General features: G+C 34.4%; 1 protein-coding gene across 1 annotated transcript in view; it reads left to right on the top strand.

Annotated features, from left to right (window-relative positions):
- Window positions 1–17,283, top strand: part of LOC127849816 (dipeptidyl peptidase 3-like) — a 47,578-nt gene extending 30,295 nt beyond the window's left edge. The window contains exons 4-16 of the mRNA XM_052382569.1: window positions 1,837–1,974; window positions 5,469–5,625; window positions 8,145–8,293; window positions 9,864–9,994; window positions 10,381–10,439; window positions 10,931–11,128; window positions 11,585–11,688; window positions 12,681–12,773; window positions 13,264–13,326; window positions 13,880–14,004; window positions 15,590–15,724; window positions 16,281–16,443; window positions 17,110–17,283. Coding sequence (XP_052238529.1) covers window positions 1,837–1,974; window positions 5,469–5,625; window positions 8,145–8,293; window positions 9,864–9,994; window positions 10,381–10,439; window positions 10,931–11,128; window positions 11,585–11,688; window positions 12,681–12,773; window positions 13,264–13,326; window positions 13,880–14,004; window positions 15,590–15,724; window positions 16,281–16,443; window positions 17,110–17,283 — 1,689 coding nt within the window. The remainder of the gene's footprint in view (window positions 1–1,836; window positions 1,975–5,468; window positions 5,626–8,144; window positions 8,294–9,863; window positions 9,995–10,380; window positions 10,440–10,930; window positions 11,129–11,584; window positions 11,689–12,680; window positions 12,774–13,263; window positions 13,327–13,879; window positions 14,005–15,589; window positions 15,725–16,280; window positions 16,444–17,109) is intronic.
- Window positions 17,284–17,638: the final 355 nt, after the last annotated feature.

The following is a 17,638-nucleotide window of genomic DNA, read 5'->3' as shown; positions in this document are numbered from 1 at the left end:
GAAAACAGGGGAGATAAGCGAATCAACGCTTTGCGAGTTACGATCATAAAAGTCAACAAAATCAGCTTTTTTCAGGTTAAACACAACACGCAAACGTTATTTTTCCGATAATTTAATCATATTTCAATGTAAATAGCGTTTAATATATTGACTTTGAATTTTCTTTAAAATTGACCTTTAATCAGTTTCTTTATAACAATCAAAGTACTGACAGTACTGGTGTGACGATGCTTTTGAAGAGGATGGATATAAAAGCTTCAATTTAAGTTTATCTACATCACCACAATTGTGTATGTGGGTACGAACATTTTGGGTACGAACAAAAAATGGATACCAAAATTTTTATTAAAAAAATATTGCCAGAAAAATGGGTACGAAACAAAATTTGGTTACGAAAGAAAATTGGGGTACGAAAAAAAATTGGGTACGAAAAAAATTGGGAACGAAAAAAAAATTGGGTACGAAAACAAATTGGGAACGAACATAATTGGGTTCGGAAAATGTTGGGTACGAAAAAAAAATGGGGTTACGGGTAAGTAGTACCCGTGGGGAACTTGACCATTCAGCGAAACTGGGAGACGGGTTACATTCTCGATCAAATATAACAAGAAATATGTTTAAAAAGATATTCGACGTGCATTTTCTGTACCACTTATCTTTAAAAAAACGTTCTGTTACAGTAAAATGTTTGTGGGTTATAACATTACGTTACGTAGCAGATATATTCAAAACTTGACATGCTCTTTAATTACACCATGCTCTTTAATTTCACATGAATATCATACCAAACTTTATATTTCGTTGTTTCCTTTCCTAAGTTAATGATGTTATGTGTACGGACGTGACTTCACATGCCCATGTGCATGAACACATAATTTTTCTCTTTTGATTATTGTTTGTTCTCTAATTCAATAAGCTTAGGCATGTTTGTTCGTTAAGTACCGCAATAATTCCATGATGATTGCCGAAAGTAGGTATGAGCACATAGTCGAATACGACTTGAATACGTGACTTCGCCCATGAACACATGGTAAGGTTAACTGAATCTCCGCGATATGACCTAATTTGTGTTGAAAACAGCAAGCAATATACAATTATGCTATTTATACATACTCGCTATAACGTTTACAAATGGCAGATTCGAAATAATTCGTTTTCTTTACACTCATGATCGCATTAAACGTTAATTATACACGTTTTCATTCGCAATTTATTTACAGAATCACGACAAATGTCAAATACAATACAGAAAATGCATATTGTTTCATTGATCTATAAACATAAAATGAATTGAATATAACCAATTTAAAATTAACGATTTTAAACCATTGTTAAATCTTTTTCCCAGAATATGCTGTCCTATTTATAGCTGAGCTTCCTTAACCATCAATGATAATCAGCGAGGTATGCCTATTAGAAAAATCGGACTGGCTTGGTCTTTTACATAGGTCGCCATTGTGAAGATTTTTTTTCATGGTATGATAACTTCGCGGCATCGTCAAAAACATAATTTGAAAAAATTTGCCGAATAGAGTGCACACAAGCAGAAGGAATGTGTTTGTGAAAAAGAAGAAAAAAACATAGTATGGAATAATATTCTGGTATTTTTGATATTTGGTAAATTTAAGACGTGTAATATTATATTTCAGAAGAATAACGCAAAGATACTGTAAATATCAATGTGCCAGTACGCATTAGTGTTATATTGACATGATATGACTCTATGCCACATACTTATTTCTGCTTTTATAATATTGAAAAATATCGAATGCCTTGTGGAAGACAATTGTTTCAATACAATTTACTGAATATTAAAAATACGATGTTTATTTTTAGGAAAAGTTCGAGCGTCTAGTGTTAGAAAGTGAAGCAGGAAAGAATGATCCAGAGGGGATAGCAGGGCTGTGGAACTCTCTGTCCTACCGTATGTACTCGCTGGAGGAACGACATCGCGTGTTAGGACTGGGTCCAAAGGTAACCAGTGACTTTTATTTTTGTGTTTTTATGTCATTCTGTGTCCAGATTCTAGAAATATAAACGAAACATTTGACATGATCACCGTCTAAAACAAAACTGTTACTTTCTTTCTGAGTGGTAATGCACCGAATTAATACTGGAAAGCTCCATATACGTAAGTTGTAAACATCTGCACTTGTATGAGGTTGGTGTATTTGTTTTTCCGTTCAGGTCATTCTTTGAGTTTTTTGCGGGCCTATAGATAGATTAGATTAATGCCAAACAACTTTATAATGAAACATATTACGGAAAATAATAAATGTTAGGCGAGAGCAAACTTGTTTTAACATTTTCTGGTGTTAAAAACAATATTAAATATCAAGTTTTGTTTGCGGCAAATCTTACATTTTTGAAGAACTTGATCATAATTATTTTTCACGTTAACAGTTTTATAGAGAAAATACCTTTAATTTTGTTATTTGGTAATGAACAAATTCACTTAACACTGCCTTAGTTCGGCGAAGCATTCGACATATTGTCTATATACTTCTGAAATGCTTGGCTATTTGAGGACAAGAGCAATTTCACAATTTTGACATATTTTACTGATATAGGAAGTTTTATTTTCTCAATCACAAATACATATAAATATATCCTATACTATTATAGTTTCACATCCATATACCTTGCGTTGTATAGAGATCGTGGTTTAAGAATATTATATTATAATTTTTGTTATTTAGCAGAAAAAACATGAATTCTTTAGAATACCATAAAAGTGTCGTCCTCTGTTGCAGTTCCCTGATAAGTGATTATTTAGTTTTGTTCCATATTAAGAACTTTGTTTTTTTACACACTGATTATTAACAGGTCTGTGTTCACTTGAGCCTAAGAACCAATTATGTTGTCCATCCACGGAGTATATCAAAGTTACTTATGCTTATGGTTACCATAAGATTTTAACACAAAACATTACTTATTAATATTTATAGCATTTTAAGCTCTACTGAGCACTTTGTGCTCATGGTGAGCCATTGTGATCGTCTGTTGTCTGCCGTGCGTCGTCAAGTTTACTTTGTTAAAACTCTAAAGGCCACATTAAATGTTGAATCTTCATGTAGATTGGTCAGAACATTTTTCTCATTGATTATTCTGCTGAGTTCTAACATTGTTTTAATCAGTTGGAAAACATTGCTGCCAAGGGGTTGGGGCAGGTTTGCTTATATGGCTTTAGTAGAACTTTGTTCACATTTTAGAGGCAGCGTTTACAGTCCAATCTGCACGGAATTTTGTCAAGATTTTTTTTCATGATATCTGGGTCGAATACGAAAAGGATTCAGGTGAACAAAGCAAAGTAGGGGGGTGGGGCGTATATGGCTATAGTGAAAGATTGTTAACGCATTCATTGCCAAATTTATTTACCAATCTGCATAAAACTCCGTAAACATTAACCCATGTCAAATCTCGGCTGAGTTTGAAACTGGTTCATTTGAACTTAAAATAGGTCACTAGGTTAAATAAAAGAATGTTTATACTCTAGAGGTCACTGTTTTGGCTAATCCTCATGAACCTCGGTAAGAACATTTGTTTTAACGATGTCTCAGCCGAGATCTCTACCTTGTTCGAATTGTTAAGTTTTTGAGCGTCTCAAGTGATCGCCTTGTTTGTTAATTTTCTAAATACGGGAAAGTATGTCAGAAAAATCAGCACTTATTAATTTTTACCTGCACTCTGGGAATACCGGGCTAAATGCGGATTGCACAGGCTAATCTTATACTAAACATTACGCACGTACATAAAGCCTTGTTATCTTAGAAACCGGCTAATTATATTGCTGTGAACTTATAACTGAAGATGCACTTGAGAAAGCGTCTTACTAGATAATTTGTAAAGTTTGACTTCTCAGTTATGGTCCAACTTTGCATCATTTATATATAAATAAAGGATATATACACTATTCAAATATTGGATTTAATGATTGCAATTTAATTAATACACACGTCACTTGATTATTCACAAATGTGCACAGTTTTTAAGTTTTATATTTGGAGAAGAAAGTTTAAAAAAAAAACATAAGCGAAATTGTTCAGCAAACGCTTCAAAATGATGCGTCAGGCTTCCTGTATTTGCGCGATGATTATCTGGGATATTAACTATATGATTCTATATTCTCAAATCTTTTCTATAAAGAAGGAATGTAGTTGACAATTGTTAATAGTTTTATTTGATCGTTCGTCAAAAAGTTGTAATTCTGTTACTCTTGTATCTTCAATGCAATTGAGTAATTAAATAGTAATTAAATTGAATGCGTTTTAATTCCCTTTTATTATTGTTTAATTTGAGTTACAATGCTATGACGTTAAATTTTATTTACACTTAAATGTATTATGAATATTGCTGGGCAAAGTGTGAGGTTGAGCGCTCTATAACCAGGTTTAAAACCCCAATGCTTGCATTGACCGTTCCAAGGCGGTGACCCCAGCTTTATTCATATTTTGTGTTTATGTTGGTTTGTATTGTGCTGTATTGTGCTGTTTTGTACTGTTTGGGCAATCGGTCACTTGCCTTAAATAAAGGACCAACTAATTGTTTTTAATGAAAATTCAATACTGCTCCAGCAGCTGGAGTTTCACTTCTTTATATTGGAAGCAATACAGCAAGGTGTCGCTATTCGCATGATCGCAAGGCTTACACAATAACATCAGACAGTATTTAAACCATTATGGGCAGGTTATCGGTTATTACAACTATCATATTTAGACTTGTTTAAACAGTAGATCTACCAAAGCAAGATGATACAAAGAGGTTATCATATACTGAGCCATTCAAGATGAGAACGATGACTCCATTTTATCAATCATTGTTTATCGACGTGTTTCGTTGTTGATAAAAAGATGTTCCTTCGGTCATTTAATGAGTTTACATGCAATTCAAATGGTTTCTGCCGTTGTTTAGTTATCTTTTAATCAATTTATTTAGGATGCAACGTGTATGATTGCATATACCATTATGTTGGAAATATGTCGCATAAATACAAAATAATGATTGTCTCCTTGGCTAGAAAGTAAAATGTAGTTCATACAAATCGTGCTAAATCGTGCTTAAATGAAAATGTAAATACATTTATTTGATTGTCGATTTTGAAATGCGATTCAATCCATTAAATAAATTATTTAACTTGAAAAACCTATGTTTTCAAAAGAAGTAAACTCGTTTTATATCGGATCTGAATACTGATAGCGATTTTTAACTTTCATTTTTATAAAAGTTCGATACAAAGCCTAATTCAACTAGATGATTTTGTTAATGGTTGTTTACTAATTGGAAAACAAGGTTTACCAGCCAGAATTAATTTTAACATTAAACTTTCAAAGATTTAAAACAACGTGATGTGTATTTCATATATTAATTTCTTACGTGTTTATTATGTCATTTGGACGAAATTATCATGCAAACAGCTTAATATAGGTGATTTAATAAACAAGGTTTAATACTGGCTCAATATATTGCAGTGTACATCATCTTACTACTCCTTTACCTGTGATATGGACGATGCCAAACTTGCACAAGAGTTTATGCTGTCCAAGAACTTGGCCGCGTTTAACACAAGGCTGATCAAGAAGTCCTTGCACGAGTACGAGATACGTCTTGCATCGTCAGAAACGGGGGGTAAGATTATGTTAAGGTTTCATAATGTATTAAAGCACCAGGAAACTAATCCTCATATTGTTCCATTTTTGGGAAATAATTATAATGTTTACACATCTTGAGACATTTGTAAATATGTGTGTTAACATATAAACTGAATTTAACTCCACTTGTCAAACTTGTGTTTGCCTCTTTAATGGAAGAAAAATATATAATTTGATAAAATTATTTATCATTAATCCAATGGTCTGCTCAAGAGTGTTACAATTAGAGACTACCTTAATGAACTAGAAATACAATAAATTCCCTTCTTGTTTTTATTTACATTTGATATCTTGCTTTTTGTAAGAGTTTAATACTCATGGTCTACCAGCACAAAATGAGCTTTACAAATCGCCTGATGCTCATCCTTCGTCCCCCGTTATGCAGTAACTGTTAATTTAGACGATATCATGACTTCTAAGCTGTTAGTGTTTTTTTCGGTCCGCTGTATATCTAAAAATATATTTTAAGAGAAAAACGTCTTCATTCACAAAGCAAGAGTCTGTGGGAAACAATTGGTGTGTGTGTTGCATCGTATAGGTTTTCTCTACTAAGTATGGTAAAACATGCCCTGGGTTAAAAACCCGCCACGCCACACGGTTCACATGATTTACATAGAACTAAACAGTAAATAAACATAAACAACTTCTTCTCATTGGTCATGGGTTTACTATTTGGTGTTTAACAAATTCATGCGCCTGGGGTTAAAACTGTCCATAGTGGTTACTTATGTTCACTCTTTTGTAATCGCAAGGCTAGATGTTTGATATTTGGCATGACAAATTGTTATGGTTGTCCTCTACAAAGTTTTTAATTCATACCCCTATGGTCAAAAAGCCTCGCTTGCTTTTACTTGTGTTCCTTATATGGATATAGTAAAAACTTAACTATTCCTAGGAAATCGCAAGGCTCATAGATTTGGCATTTTGAATGTGACATTCATATGCGGTCCTCTTCCAACTTAGTTTATATCAACCTTAAGGAAAAAATTCAGCCCCGCTCTGAGGATAAAATGACCTTTAAAGAATTATGTAGCAGCATGACCTAAACAAACTTCATATCCGATACCTTATTGTTTAATATTCAGTATGTGACATCAGATGTTGGAACTTTGCAACTCTCGTTTAAATCATGCCCCTATGGTAAACACTAACGCTTCAGTGATCACATGAGTAATCACATGATTAATATACAAGTATATAGTTAATAATAATAATTTTCTTCTCTTACACCTCATCGGTTAGGATTTTTATTTTTGGTGTGTAAAATCGAGTATTGGTTTTCTAATAGTAGGTTGAAATTTTGCTTCTGCGTTTTAAATTTGCCATATACCAGGGTTCACTAGATTTATTTAGACAAATAGTGAAACTTTACATTAAAAATCTATGGAACAACAAGACCAAGAGGTGTAACCACTTGGATCAAAATTTGTTTGCCTATCAATGTGGCTGTAAAATAGATTTGCTGATCATATAGGTTTGAAAAATCTGAATCTGAATCTGAATCAATTAAGTACACTGCTTATATTTGGTATGCGACTAACTCGCAGCACTTAACAAAGATTATTCATATTATGCCAATTGATTTAAAACTGGCCACATCCGATAACTCAGTTAAACGATCAATGTCCGTCTTGGCCCTGTTGTTAAAATTATTTACTACAAATGTGTCACATCTAATGCATGCGCCATTATTGGAGGTTAACGTCATTTTTACAGGGGAAGGACAAACACGTTCGTGGTGCAACTTAAAAATAATCAAAGGTATTGTTGACAAACCGCCGCTTTGTTGCTATAGTGCTCCATTTTTTTTTAAATTAGTTGTTTCTTATATCGCTGTGTTAGTGAGAACGAGATCTTTAATATGACGTAATCGGATTCAAGATTCAGTCGTCACAGAAGAAGTTGTTCGATTTCATTTTGCTCTATCTCTCAATTTTCGATTCCATATTGCTCTATCTCCACATTTTTACAAACGGGTGAAATCTGTACTGCACCATCTCCGGGAAATGGAATTCACGCTCAGATTAGCCAATTGCCAGAATCTATCTCCATACATTAAATTGCAAATAACATTATCATTTAATTATATGAATATTTTCCGTTTGCTGATAATAAAGAAAATAAAGGCTAAACCCGTACATGCGTTTTTCTCCAAAAAATAAAAATGGTAGTTAGAGCACTGAAGCATTCAAGCGACGAAACGTTGCAAAAAGGCACCTAGTTAATCAAAGGTCTCTATGTTTTACAAACACATCTTTTTGAACAATAATGCACGTTTAATTACTTCTTGATTCAAAGAGTTAATATTTCTTCATAATGCGGAGGTGGGGGTGGTAAGCACAAGACGGTTCCCTCTGCTATACGTTTCTATATCATATGCAACATTGTCAACCTAAAATATCTGCCTTGAAAATTTAAAGCTACTAAAGAAAAATTATGCAGACAAAGTTACAGTCAAACACATTTTTAACTTGTAATTTTCGTTGTACTTTTCAGACGGCGTTGTACCTGGGTGTGATAAATGTTTGCTAGGCAGCCATGAGTTTACAGCGGAGGGAGCAGACGCACCAGTCACCTTCCATATCACTAGGGGAGACTACTCTAAGCTGCTGGCAAAAGTTGTCACCTGTTTCGAAAAAGCAAGGGTAAATTTAAACATTGTAAATTGTAAAAATAGCACTGTTTTTGCTTCGGATTCTGGTGTAATTTATTATGGTGTCCTGGTTTCAATCACCACTGAGCGTTTTCAGGACCTTTAAAAAAACGACGCCAAGTACTGTCCTTTTCGGAAAACAGACTTAAGAGTATCTAAATAAGCTGAAGGCTTTTGATGCAATTCTGCAAAAAAATGATATTCATTTTAAACATTTCAAACTTTTATAGTAATTAAATTTTCTATTTACAATTTAAGTTTTTGTTTTATCGGTCATTATTCTTTTGAGCAACATGGGCACATATAAGTGCTACAAAAATTGCATGAGCAAAAAGTGCGCTATTTGTTCAATTACATTTCGCATGAATGTTACTTTTAAACGATTTGAAAAAATTAGCGTCCAATCGAGACGGGTTTTTCCACTGAACACGCGTATATCACCTGAAGCAATGTGTGCACAGCTCTTATTCTAGAATCACCGATGATTTCTCCAAAGAGAAATTGTATCATTTTCTTTAATATTTTGAAAAAAGTCAATAATCAGTTTAGATTTATAATAAAAACTTAATAACCATTATTAAAATATAGTAAAAATTACAACGAGCAATTGTACCACGGGGCTCGGCTATCATTACATGGTTGGTCATATCGGCAAGTATTTGATCCAGCTATGCTGGTTCAAGACAAATTCGGCGCGGAGTTTTATGATTTTTGCAAATCGGGAGCAAATTACAGCAATTGGTTTGGAAAAAAAATCAAACAAATTTGTTTACACAAGTTCTGTCGACTGCTACACTTTGCTATATATGTGGAAATTTAATGAAGAGGACTAAACAAATGTAATCAATATGGATACATTTGGATTATTTTAGTTGAAGTAAGATTTTAACAGGCAATAATAATAGTGTTTTCCTTATTTATTTATTTTTTGCATTTAAAAATACTCGCAGCGCATGCATGTGACGTCATAACGAAAGCCTAGTTCTTAATGATAATAAAATGATCGATACCAGGAGACGCTCGATGTGCGAGAACCGTACGATTCATGGGGATATTAATTTAATTGCAGCTACAAACTTTCAGTATATTGTATATTTTTTGTCACAGGTTGATTTAAAAATTTGAAAACACATAAATGTTTATGATAATAGAAATGCTATTGATATAGAAATTGTACCATGTATATTAGAACGTTTAGGGTTTTGAATGATGTAATGAACAATGACAATAGATCGCTTTCTTAGATTAACAAAGTGCAACCTGAGACAATAACGTAGTAGTTTGTATTTTTTATATTGGTAAAATCAACCAAGGTGAAAATTTAAAGCCAAATGTCTGCCCAATCGGGGATTAACTTCGCTATGAAAGCCGAAATCTGCATAACGTCTGAAAACATAGCGCTGGTATTATACATCGATATTACCACGGACGTTCACATACATTTGTAATACAATTAACTTAAAAATATGGAAACATGTTTGGACATGTGCTAGACAGTTTTGAATTCAATAATGGCAATAAACCGAACTATTTTAAAGCCACGCTTTCTGATGTTGTGACAGGAATTTGCGACCACTGAGGCGGAGTCTCGCATGTTGGATGGTTATATTGTCAGCTTCACCACGGGGTCTGTTCCGTCACATATGGACATGGCCAGAATCTGGATCAAGAACAAGAGTCCCGCCGTGGAAACGTGAGTATAGTTGGGTTGGGGTGGCCATGTGTTGACAAGGAGGGCGTAAATGTTTTATAAATCAATTGTTGGGATGAAACTGTTCGTCGATCTGCTTGACATTCCAAGTTCAGGCCTATAACCTATATAACCTATTATGGAATCATTGATGTTGAATCACAACAAAAATAAAACAATAGCGATTTAGGCATTTTTAAAACATACGAACAAAGATCACTAAAACATCTTATTTAAATTCACGCGAGGAAATTTCCGTGGAATCACCTCCAGATTACCTAAGAAAACATTTTGACTCGTTTTTTGGAACACCATTTAAATTTCATGAATACTTTTTATAAATGGTCTTATTTATATATCTGGCTTACAATATGTAATGTTAAAAACAGGTTTTTTGCTTTCCTGGAGAGCTACAGGGATCCATTGGGTGTTCGTGCCGAATTTGAAGGTAACACGTGCAGTAATCTCTTTGATGAACACATTACCGTCGTTCTTCCTCTCCTGAGGCTGCATTTATAAGTTATCAATAATATCATTTGCCAGGTATACATTTATATGCACATACGTACAACATAGGTCATGGTCCGCTGACTTTCTGCTATGCATGACATGTTTTATGACTGTCATTTTGCAATGTAACAACAGATCGACATAAATAGGAACAATTTTGATAAAATGAAATTATCCGAAGATTAAGAGTCATTTATATGAGAGGAAAATATTTGGTATCCCACAATATAATTATTTGGGCTATTAATAGGGTGTCAGGAAAAGTAGAATAATTATGGTAATAATTATTTTGCTATGTCAAGTTACTGGAATAGAGTCATACTACAGAGTCATTTATATGAGAGGAAAAGGTTCATGAAACGTAGAATAATTATGGTGATAATTATTTTGCAATTTTCAAGTAACTGAAACACATTGTATAATTTACAGCTTTTGTGGGTTTTGTGAATAAAGAAAGGAGCGCTAAGTACCAGGAACTGGTCAACAACACTGAGCGGCTGTTGAAGACCCTACCATGGCCGGCTGAATACGAGATGGACAAATTCCTGAGACCAGACACACTATCGATAGATCTGCTCACGTATGGGGCATCCGGTGTTCCTGACGGCTGCAATATACCATATAGCTGTGAGATGATCACTAAGGGAATATTTGATAATAAACTCACTTTATATTTCCCCTCGCAATGATGGTGGTACAGTTGTATCACCATGGGCACTTGTCTGTCAGTCAGTTGTCCCCAATTTGTCCAAAAAGCACTCCACACTTTGTGATTACAATATTTAAACTTGCATGGTTAAAGGTCAAGATCTTAAGTTTGCATGGGTGTATAACAGTGACATTGTGTATGCAGGATGCCTTTTTGCTCAATAAGACATAGCTTGTTTGTTCAATCGGGGCTAGTTAGTTTTTATGACATAATAATATACTAATAAATTAAAGAGCCACTCCAACTAGTACTACAGTATTATATAAAGGTGTTTAAATGCATTTATAAAATTTATATCACATTCGTCATGGCCACATCAATACTTTTGGCTCAATACGTTATTTCTTATAATAATAAAATGCACATGCTTGCAGACGATGATATACGGCAAGATGAGGGCTTCAAAAACGTCACATTTTTCAACAAAGTCAATGTCGATTGCTACATTGGAGAAACATTTATTGATGATAAAGACAAGGTATGCATATGGCCTCAGAAAAATGTTTTAATTTATAGTTCTTCACAAAAAGGGACAAAACACTTATCATACAGGCCAAAAAGGCGTGGTATTTGTTATTTTAGACAAATTAGTTGATCTTGCTCTTTAATTCAATATGACATTGTGACATCTTGTTTTTTATGGAAGGCATATATGTAAAATAAAAAATGGTAATTAATAAAGGGATTCATATGCTACTTAATTTCACGAAAAAGGGCTGTCTCTAGTATTATTAGAACTCTTGCAGTATTTTATTTTAAATATCTATGATGCAAAGAACAGGGACCATTACTCTGTATTCAGTATTTGTAGAGATTTTCGAGTATCGCATCGATTAAAATATTTGTTAATTGTGGATAGTATTCTCTGAGTATCGAAGGCAATTATGCAATAGTTATATGCTATTAAGGAACACTGAGTAGGAAGTGGAGAGTACAAATATCATAATCCATTGTCTAGTATTTCGCAGTTATTATTCGATGATCAAGTTCTGTTTGTCAATGATTATATACAACAGGAGGTTTCCCATACTTAGAATGTCATTGAAAAACGTTTAAACGATTACATGAAAGAGCTGTTTTTATAAACACACATATCGTATGTCTTGGTCTAACAAGGGCTGTCTCGGTTTCGTAAAATGTGTCCCGGCGGCATCCTGCCGAGATGCATTCTGACCCGGACAATCACACAAATCTTCATTGGTGTACAATACAAGTTGTCAAATGTTAACAATTAATAACTAAGCAGTTTTCATTTAAATGGTGTCGATTAGAACGACAATTGCCATCACCTTTTCAAAAGGACGTATTACCCAACAGTTTATAAGTTATAAGACGTTTGTAGGATGGTGTGTATCCGTCGCTACGTAATTTTCATTTAATTACGTCATATATTTTCTTAATTATAAACCTTTGAGTATATAGCTCCTTCAGCCACGAAGATATTTTCTAAACTGTATTCGTGGTTTTCAGGATCTGTATTTGAAACTGATGGCGCCCACTTATGAACTGCACGTGGGCTTACACGAGCTGTTCGGACATGGCAGTGGAAAATTGTTCAATGAGGTGCATGTCCGATCCTATGTAATGTCTAATTGTGTGTAAAATTGACCATTATTATCACGGAAATCAAATAATACGTTGAGTAAATTATGTGTCTCTTTCAGTTGTAACAAGCAACAAATGATTGCTAAACCATGATGTTATTCTTCGCATCTTGACATACTTTCTTAAACAAACATAAAGGCACAACGATGTGTATATATCAAGATAATTCAAAAGCAAATATGACGCCAGTCGGCCTTTTTTATTAAATATCTGAATGCTTACGCAATCATACACATATGACGTTTCTTTCACAGGATACCTACATTTCTGAATGTATGGCATTATTTTACTAGTGCAGTGGTGTCCAAATATTTACTGTCTCGATCAATTCTCCTGTTCATTGAAGCTATTTGCGAATTAATTGTTTTACTTTTATTTAAATGTGTTTTAGTTTTGCTTCAAAAGAGAATGATAAAAATGTATTTGCTTTCGTTGTTTGGAATCCTAGGACTTTGATGGTAACCTGAACTTTGACATCAACACAGTGCGACACACTGAGACCGGCGAACCGGTAGGAACAAGCACATGGGACCAAGAGTACTAAGCAGCATAGGGCTTACATATTAACATTACGATATTTACGATACCCTGGATAAGAATACATTCTAAGCACCTTTCTGATATTTGTTATTTTAGAAACAGATTGATAAACATATCAGTTTTAACATTAGGATTCAGTTCAAATTTCAACTTGTCTAAAGATCGCTAATAAGACATGACATGATTTTCGATGCGGGATGCGGGAATCTATACGTACCGTTTGTACAGTGTTTCTTGGTTATTGTTTGAACTGTTAGAACTAACCGATGAGTTCTCAAATACTGTAATTAAGCGAGCGAACTCTAGACGGGTTCTTGTCTTTTGTGGTTGTGTGTTTAAAATCGTCTATGTGGCAGAATTGATATTGGTTTTAGACAATTGAATGTTCATTGAGGTACAAAGAAAGCATCTGTAAATCTTTGACTACATTAAGACACAACTTGAGTCCGGAACTTATACCGTGCACAGTTTTTTTTACAGTCAATGAGAGTCATGAACATATTCTTCTGATAATCTTAATTCAGATTAGCAGTTGGTACAAGCCGGGGGAGACGTGGGACACAAAGTTCCCAAGCTTCGGGGCTTCCTACGAAGAATGCCGCGCGGAGTGTGTCGCCTTGTACATGATTGACAACGAGGACATACTTAGGTAGACCATTGGTGCCTCGTATGAGGCATAACACGGGGATTGTTTTGACATACCCAGAAAGACTTGTGTGGTCATGTTTACGATAGACACCATACGATATTCTTAGCTGAATTTGCATGACCATGTTCATGATAGACATCAAAGTCATTATAAGGTAGACTTGTGTCACCTTACATTACAATATCAAGTAGGCTATCTAACCATGTTCATGGTCAACACCAAGGACAATCTCAGGTATGCTATCTGGCCATGTTCATGGTAGACACGAAGGACAATCTCAGGTAGGCTATCTTGCCATGTTCATGGTAGACACCAAGAACAACTGATGAAGGCTATCCGGCAATATGCATAGTGCATACCAGGGACAATCTCATTAAGGCTATCTGGCCATGTTCATGGTAGACACCAAGGGCAATCTAAGGTGGCTATCTGGCCATGTTCATATAAGACACCTAGGACAATCTCAGGTAAGCTTTCTTGTAATGTTCATGGTAGACACCAATGACAATCTCAGGTAGGCTATCTTGCCATGTTCATGGTCGACACCACGGACAATCTCAGAGAGGCTATCTGACCGTGTTCATGGTAGACACCAAGGACAATCTCAGGGAGCTACCTGGTTATGATAATGACAGACAGGCACAGTGGTTAAGGTTGATGATAATCATCAACCAATTCTAAGACTTAAAAATTAAACGAATACAACACTCCTTTTTATTTGGGCTGCTTTTTGAGGGTACCTTGAATTTAGAACACTTTTAGTTGAAAACATTAAAATATATCGGAAGTTTTCCCCATGACAAATATTGCATTTTTCTGAATATAGTTGATGGACTTCAAATGGATGCATAGTTAATCTTGTGGGTTCCTAGCAATTATGAGGTCATTGATTGGACTCTCGCTCTTAGAGCGTTCTCAAGGGTGCACTTCCGACAAAGTCCTTTTTCAGCCAAAGAAACGGACTTGTCCGAACCTAGCCGAAGTAAGAATATTTTTGACATTATCTAGGCCGAGTACAAATCTCAGTCATGTTTGTTCAAAAACTTGGTAACTAGGTAAGATCTAAGAAAGACTTTGTTACTCATCCTGAGGCTAATTATATAACTCAATCTCTACGAAACTTGAAAAGAATGCTCATCTTGACAGTGTTTAGGCCATGTTTCAATCTCGGCCATATTCGTTTTAAAACGATACCACCGGGTCATATCTAAAACACGTGTTACCAATCTGTGAACTCTTTTTTTACTAAGTCTTGATAAACTTGGTCTAAATCGTCATCTTGAAAATATGAAGGCCATTTTTTGAACTAGGATCATGTATGGTCACAACTTAAATAACCTGTTCAAGTCTTTAATTTGTGTCAATTAACACATGTAAGCTCTTTAGGGCCATAATATCCATATTAGTTATTTATTTTTTAGCCTGATGGAAATGTTGGAAGTACACAATTACCTGTAATCAACTCAAATTGTAATACTATGCTATGTACAAGCAAATAATTTAATATGTATATATATATTGACATTTGACAACTAAATGGAAACCATAAAAAGTTAAAAATATTAACGATATGTGCTCTCTGCAGGATATTTGACCATGAGCATGACGGCGATGACGTGGTATATGTGGTGTGGTTGAGCCTGATGCGGACGAGTCTGTTAGCACTTGAGTTCTACACGCCAGAGACGACCACATGGCGGTCGGCCCATATGAGAGCATGGTGTGTGCTGAGCCTCTAGTAGCATGCTAACTCGTTTAATATGTTGATGCTAGACTTAACTATTACTAATTGGTATTAATTTAAGAGTCCTTTACTAGGCAGCGTGTCTCTAATGTCGTTGTAGAACATAAAAAGAGCAGCAAAGACTGCTCAATGCTGTTCATTTTAGGATTCTGATGCAACTCTGTGTAATATTTTGCCAATCAAAACCAAATATTATGTTACATTTTATTATCATACAAGTTTCTCATTATGTTTCATATACATGTATGTCAGTGACCTGTTTGTGGTTATCATGGTCTGATTTATTCAATTAAAAAATCGAGAAAAAATTTCTGCTGAATCACTTCACAAAACACCTTGCAATTGGGTGTGTGTATTTTGTTTTAATTTGATTTGTGCAACCGTTAGGCTTAATTTAGGCAGGCCTTGTCGGATACAGTACGATGATAGGGTCTAACTGTATGAGCTAGCTGTTATAATGACATGATCACTTGTCTGCCACATAGGTCGTTGTTTATTCTTATCCTGTGACATGTGTACTTGTTGTCTCCAGGTTTGTGATACTGCGCGTGCTCTTAGAGGCAGGGCAAGGCTTCTTGGAGATCTCTGAAATCACAGGGAGTGATGGCAACCCAGACTTTGTAATTCGAATTGACCGCCAGAAGATACATACTGTAGGGAAACCTGCCCTTGGAAACTTCCTCAGGAAACTTCAGGTATTTTATTTAAAACTGTTTAGCATTGTATAAACACACCTTTTTGCAACATATTTAACTTATATTATGTAACATGATTTCTCTTGCGATTTTGATGCTTTTTTTAACCCCTTTTAATTTCAGCCAAAAAAACCTTTAACTGAATGCTTTCAAAATGTATTAAAATTACTGTTGAGTGCAATTAAATTTAGATTAAATTTGTGTTCCTTATGTTTTCACATCTAATTTAAGTGAGTGAATTATATGTATTGGCATGCGACTACTTAATTAAGTTCAATTATCTGATTGTTTGCACACTTTTCAGAGGAGTTGTTTTCTACTTATCCGCTACACAAAAAAGTGTGCACGTTTCTTTCAATTCAATTGTAATTTTGTTTAGATAACTAGTAGTAGTTTTATTTTATAATATAAATTATTCTCTTCCAATTTAAAAAAAATGCTTTGACTAAAAATATAAAATGATTGATTTTTAGTTTATGCGAGATTTTGGGTTTCTACAATTTTACTGGACCTGCCGAGAGACGGAACACATAGTATTGCAGTTGAAATTTTTACTAAACCATGTGTGTGCTTAGTAAATTTAGTTTATACTCATCAAGGGAAAGTTTTGACTGTTTCATAATTCCGCACTGATTCATGATATTGCGCCTCGGTATTTTTTTGCAGACGTACCGTGCCATTGGCGACTTTGCGGAGGCAAAGAAGATTTATGATCACTATTCTGAAGTACCCGAAGACGGAGACGTCAAGTTCCTAGCGTTACGAGACGTTGTTCTTGCTCGTAGAATTCCACGCAAGATTTTTGTACAGCATAATACAGTGATAGATGAAGGTGATTAAAGTTAACGACATCAATTTATTTATATTCAATATTAATTGCATCTTCAAATACATACAAAAATAATTGTAAACAAAATCAACAAATACTAGGCATTGTCATAAAACAGGTCGATGGAAGTTTGTATCTAAAGTTTGTTAACTAATTAAGAAATGTTCGGGCAAATTGATGTGAAATTGATGTGAAATTGTGACCGTTCCTTTTCTCAGATGCCTCAAAGTTTATTATAGAAATACATTCTCAGATTGAGTTTAATTTGCATATTTAATATAGATAAGAATTTGAACAAAGTTTTATAAGTTTTAATATTTGTATATCCTCGTTTTATTCGTACTTTGACAATTGAAATAGTTCATT

Source organism: Dreissena polymorpha, chromosome 11 (genome assembly GCF_020536995.1).
Source record: "Dreissena polymorpha isolate Duluth1 chromosome 11, UMN_Dpol_1.0, whole genome shotgun sequence".
In the NCBI taxonomy this organism is placed as follows: domain Eukaryota; kingdom Metazoa; phylum Mollusca; class Bivalvia; order Myida; family Dreissenidae; genus Dreissena; species Dreissena polymorpha.
Note: the sequence above shows the minus strand (reverse complement) of the source record. Positions and strands in the feature narration are given on the sequence as shown.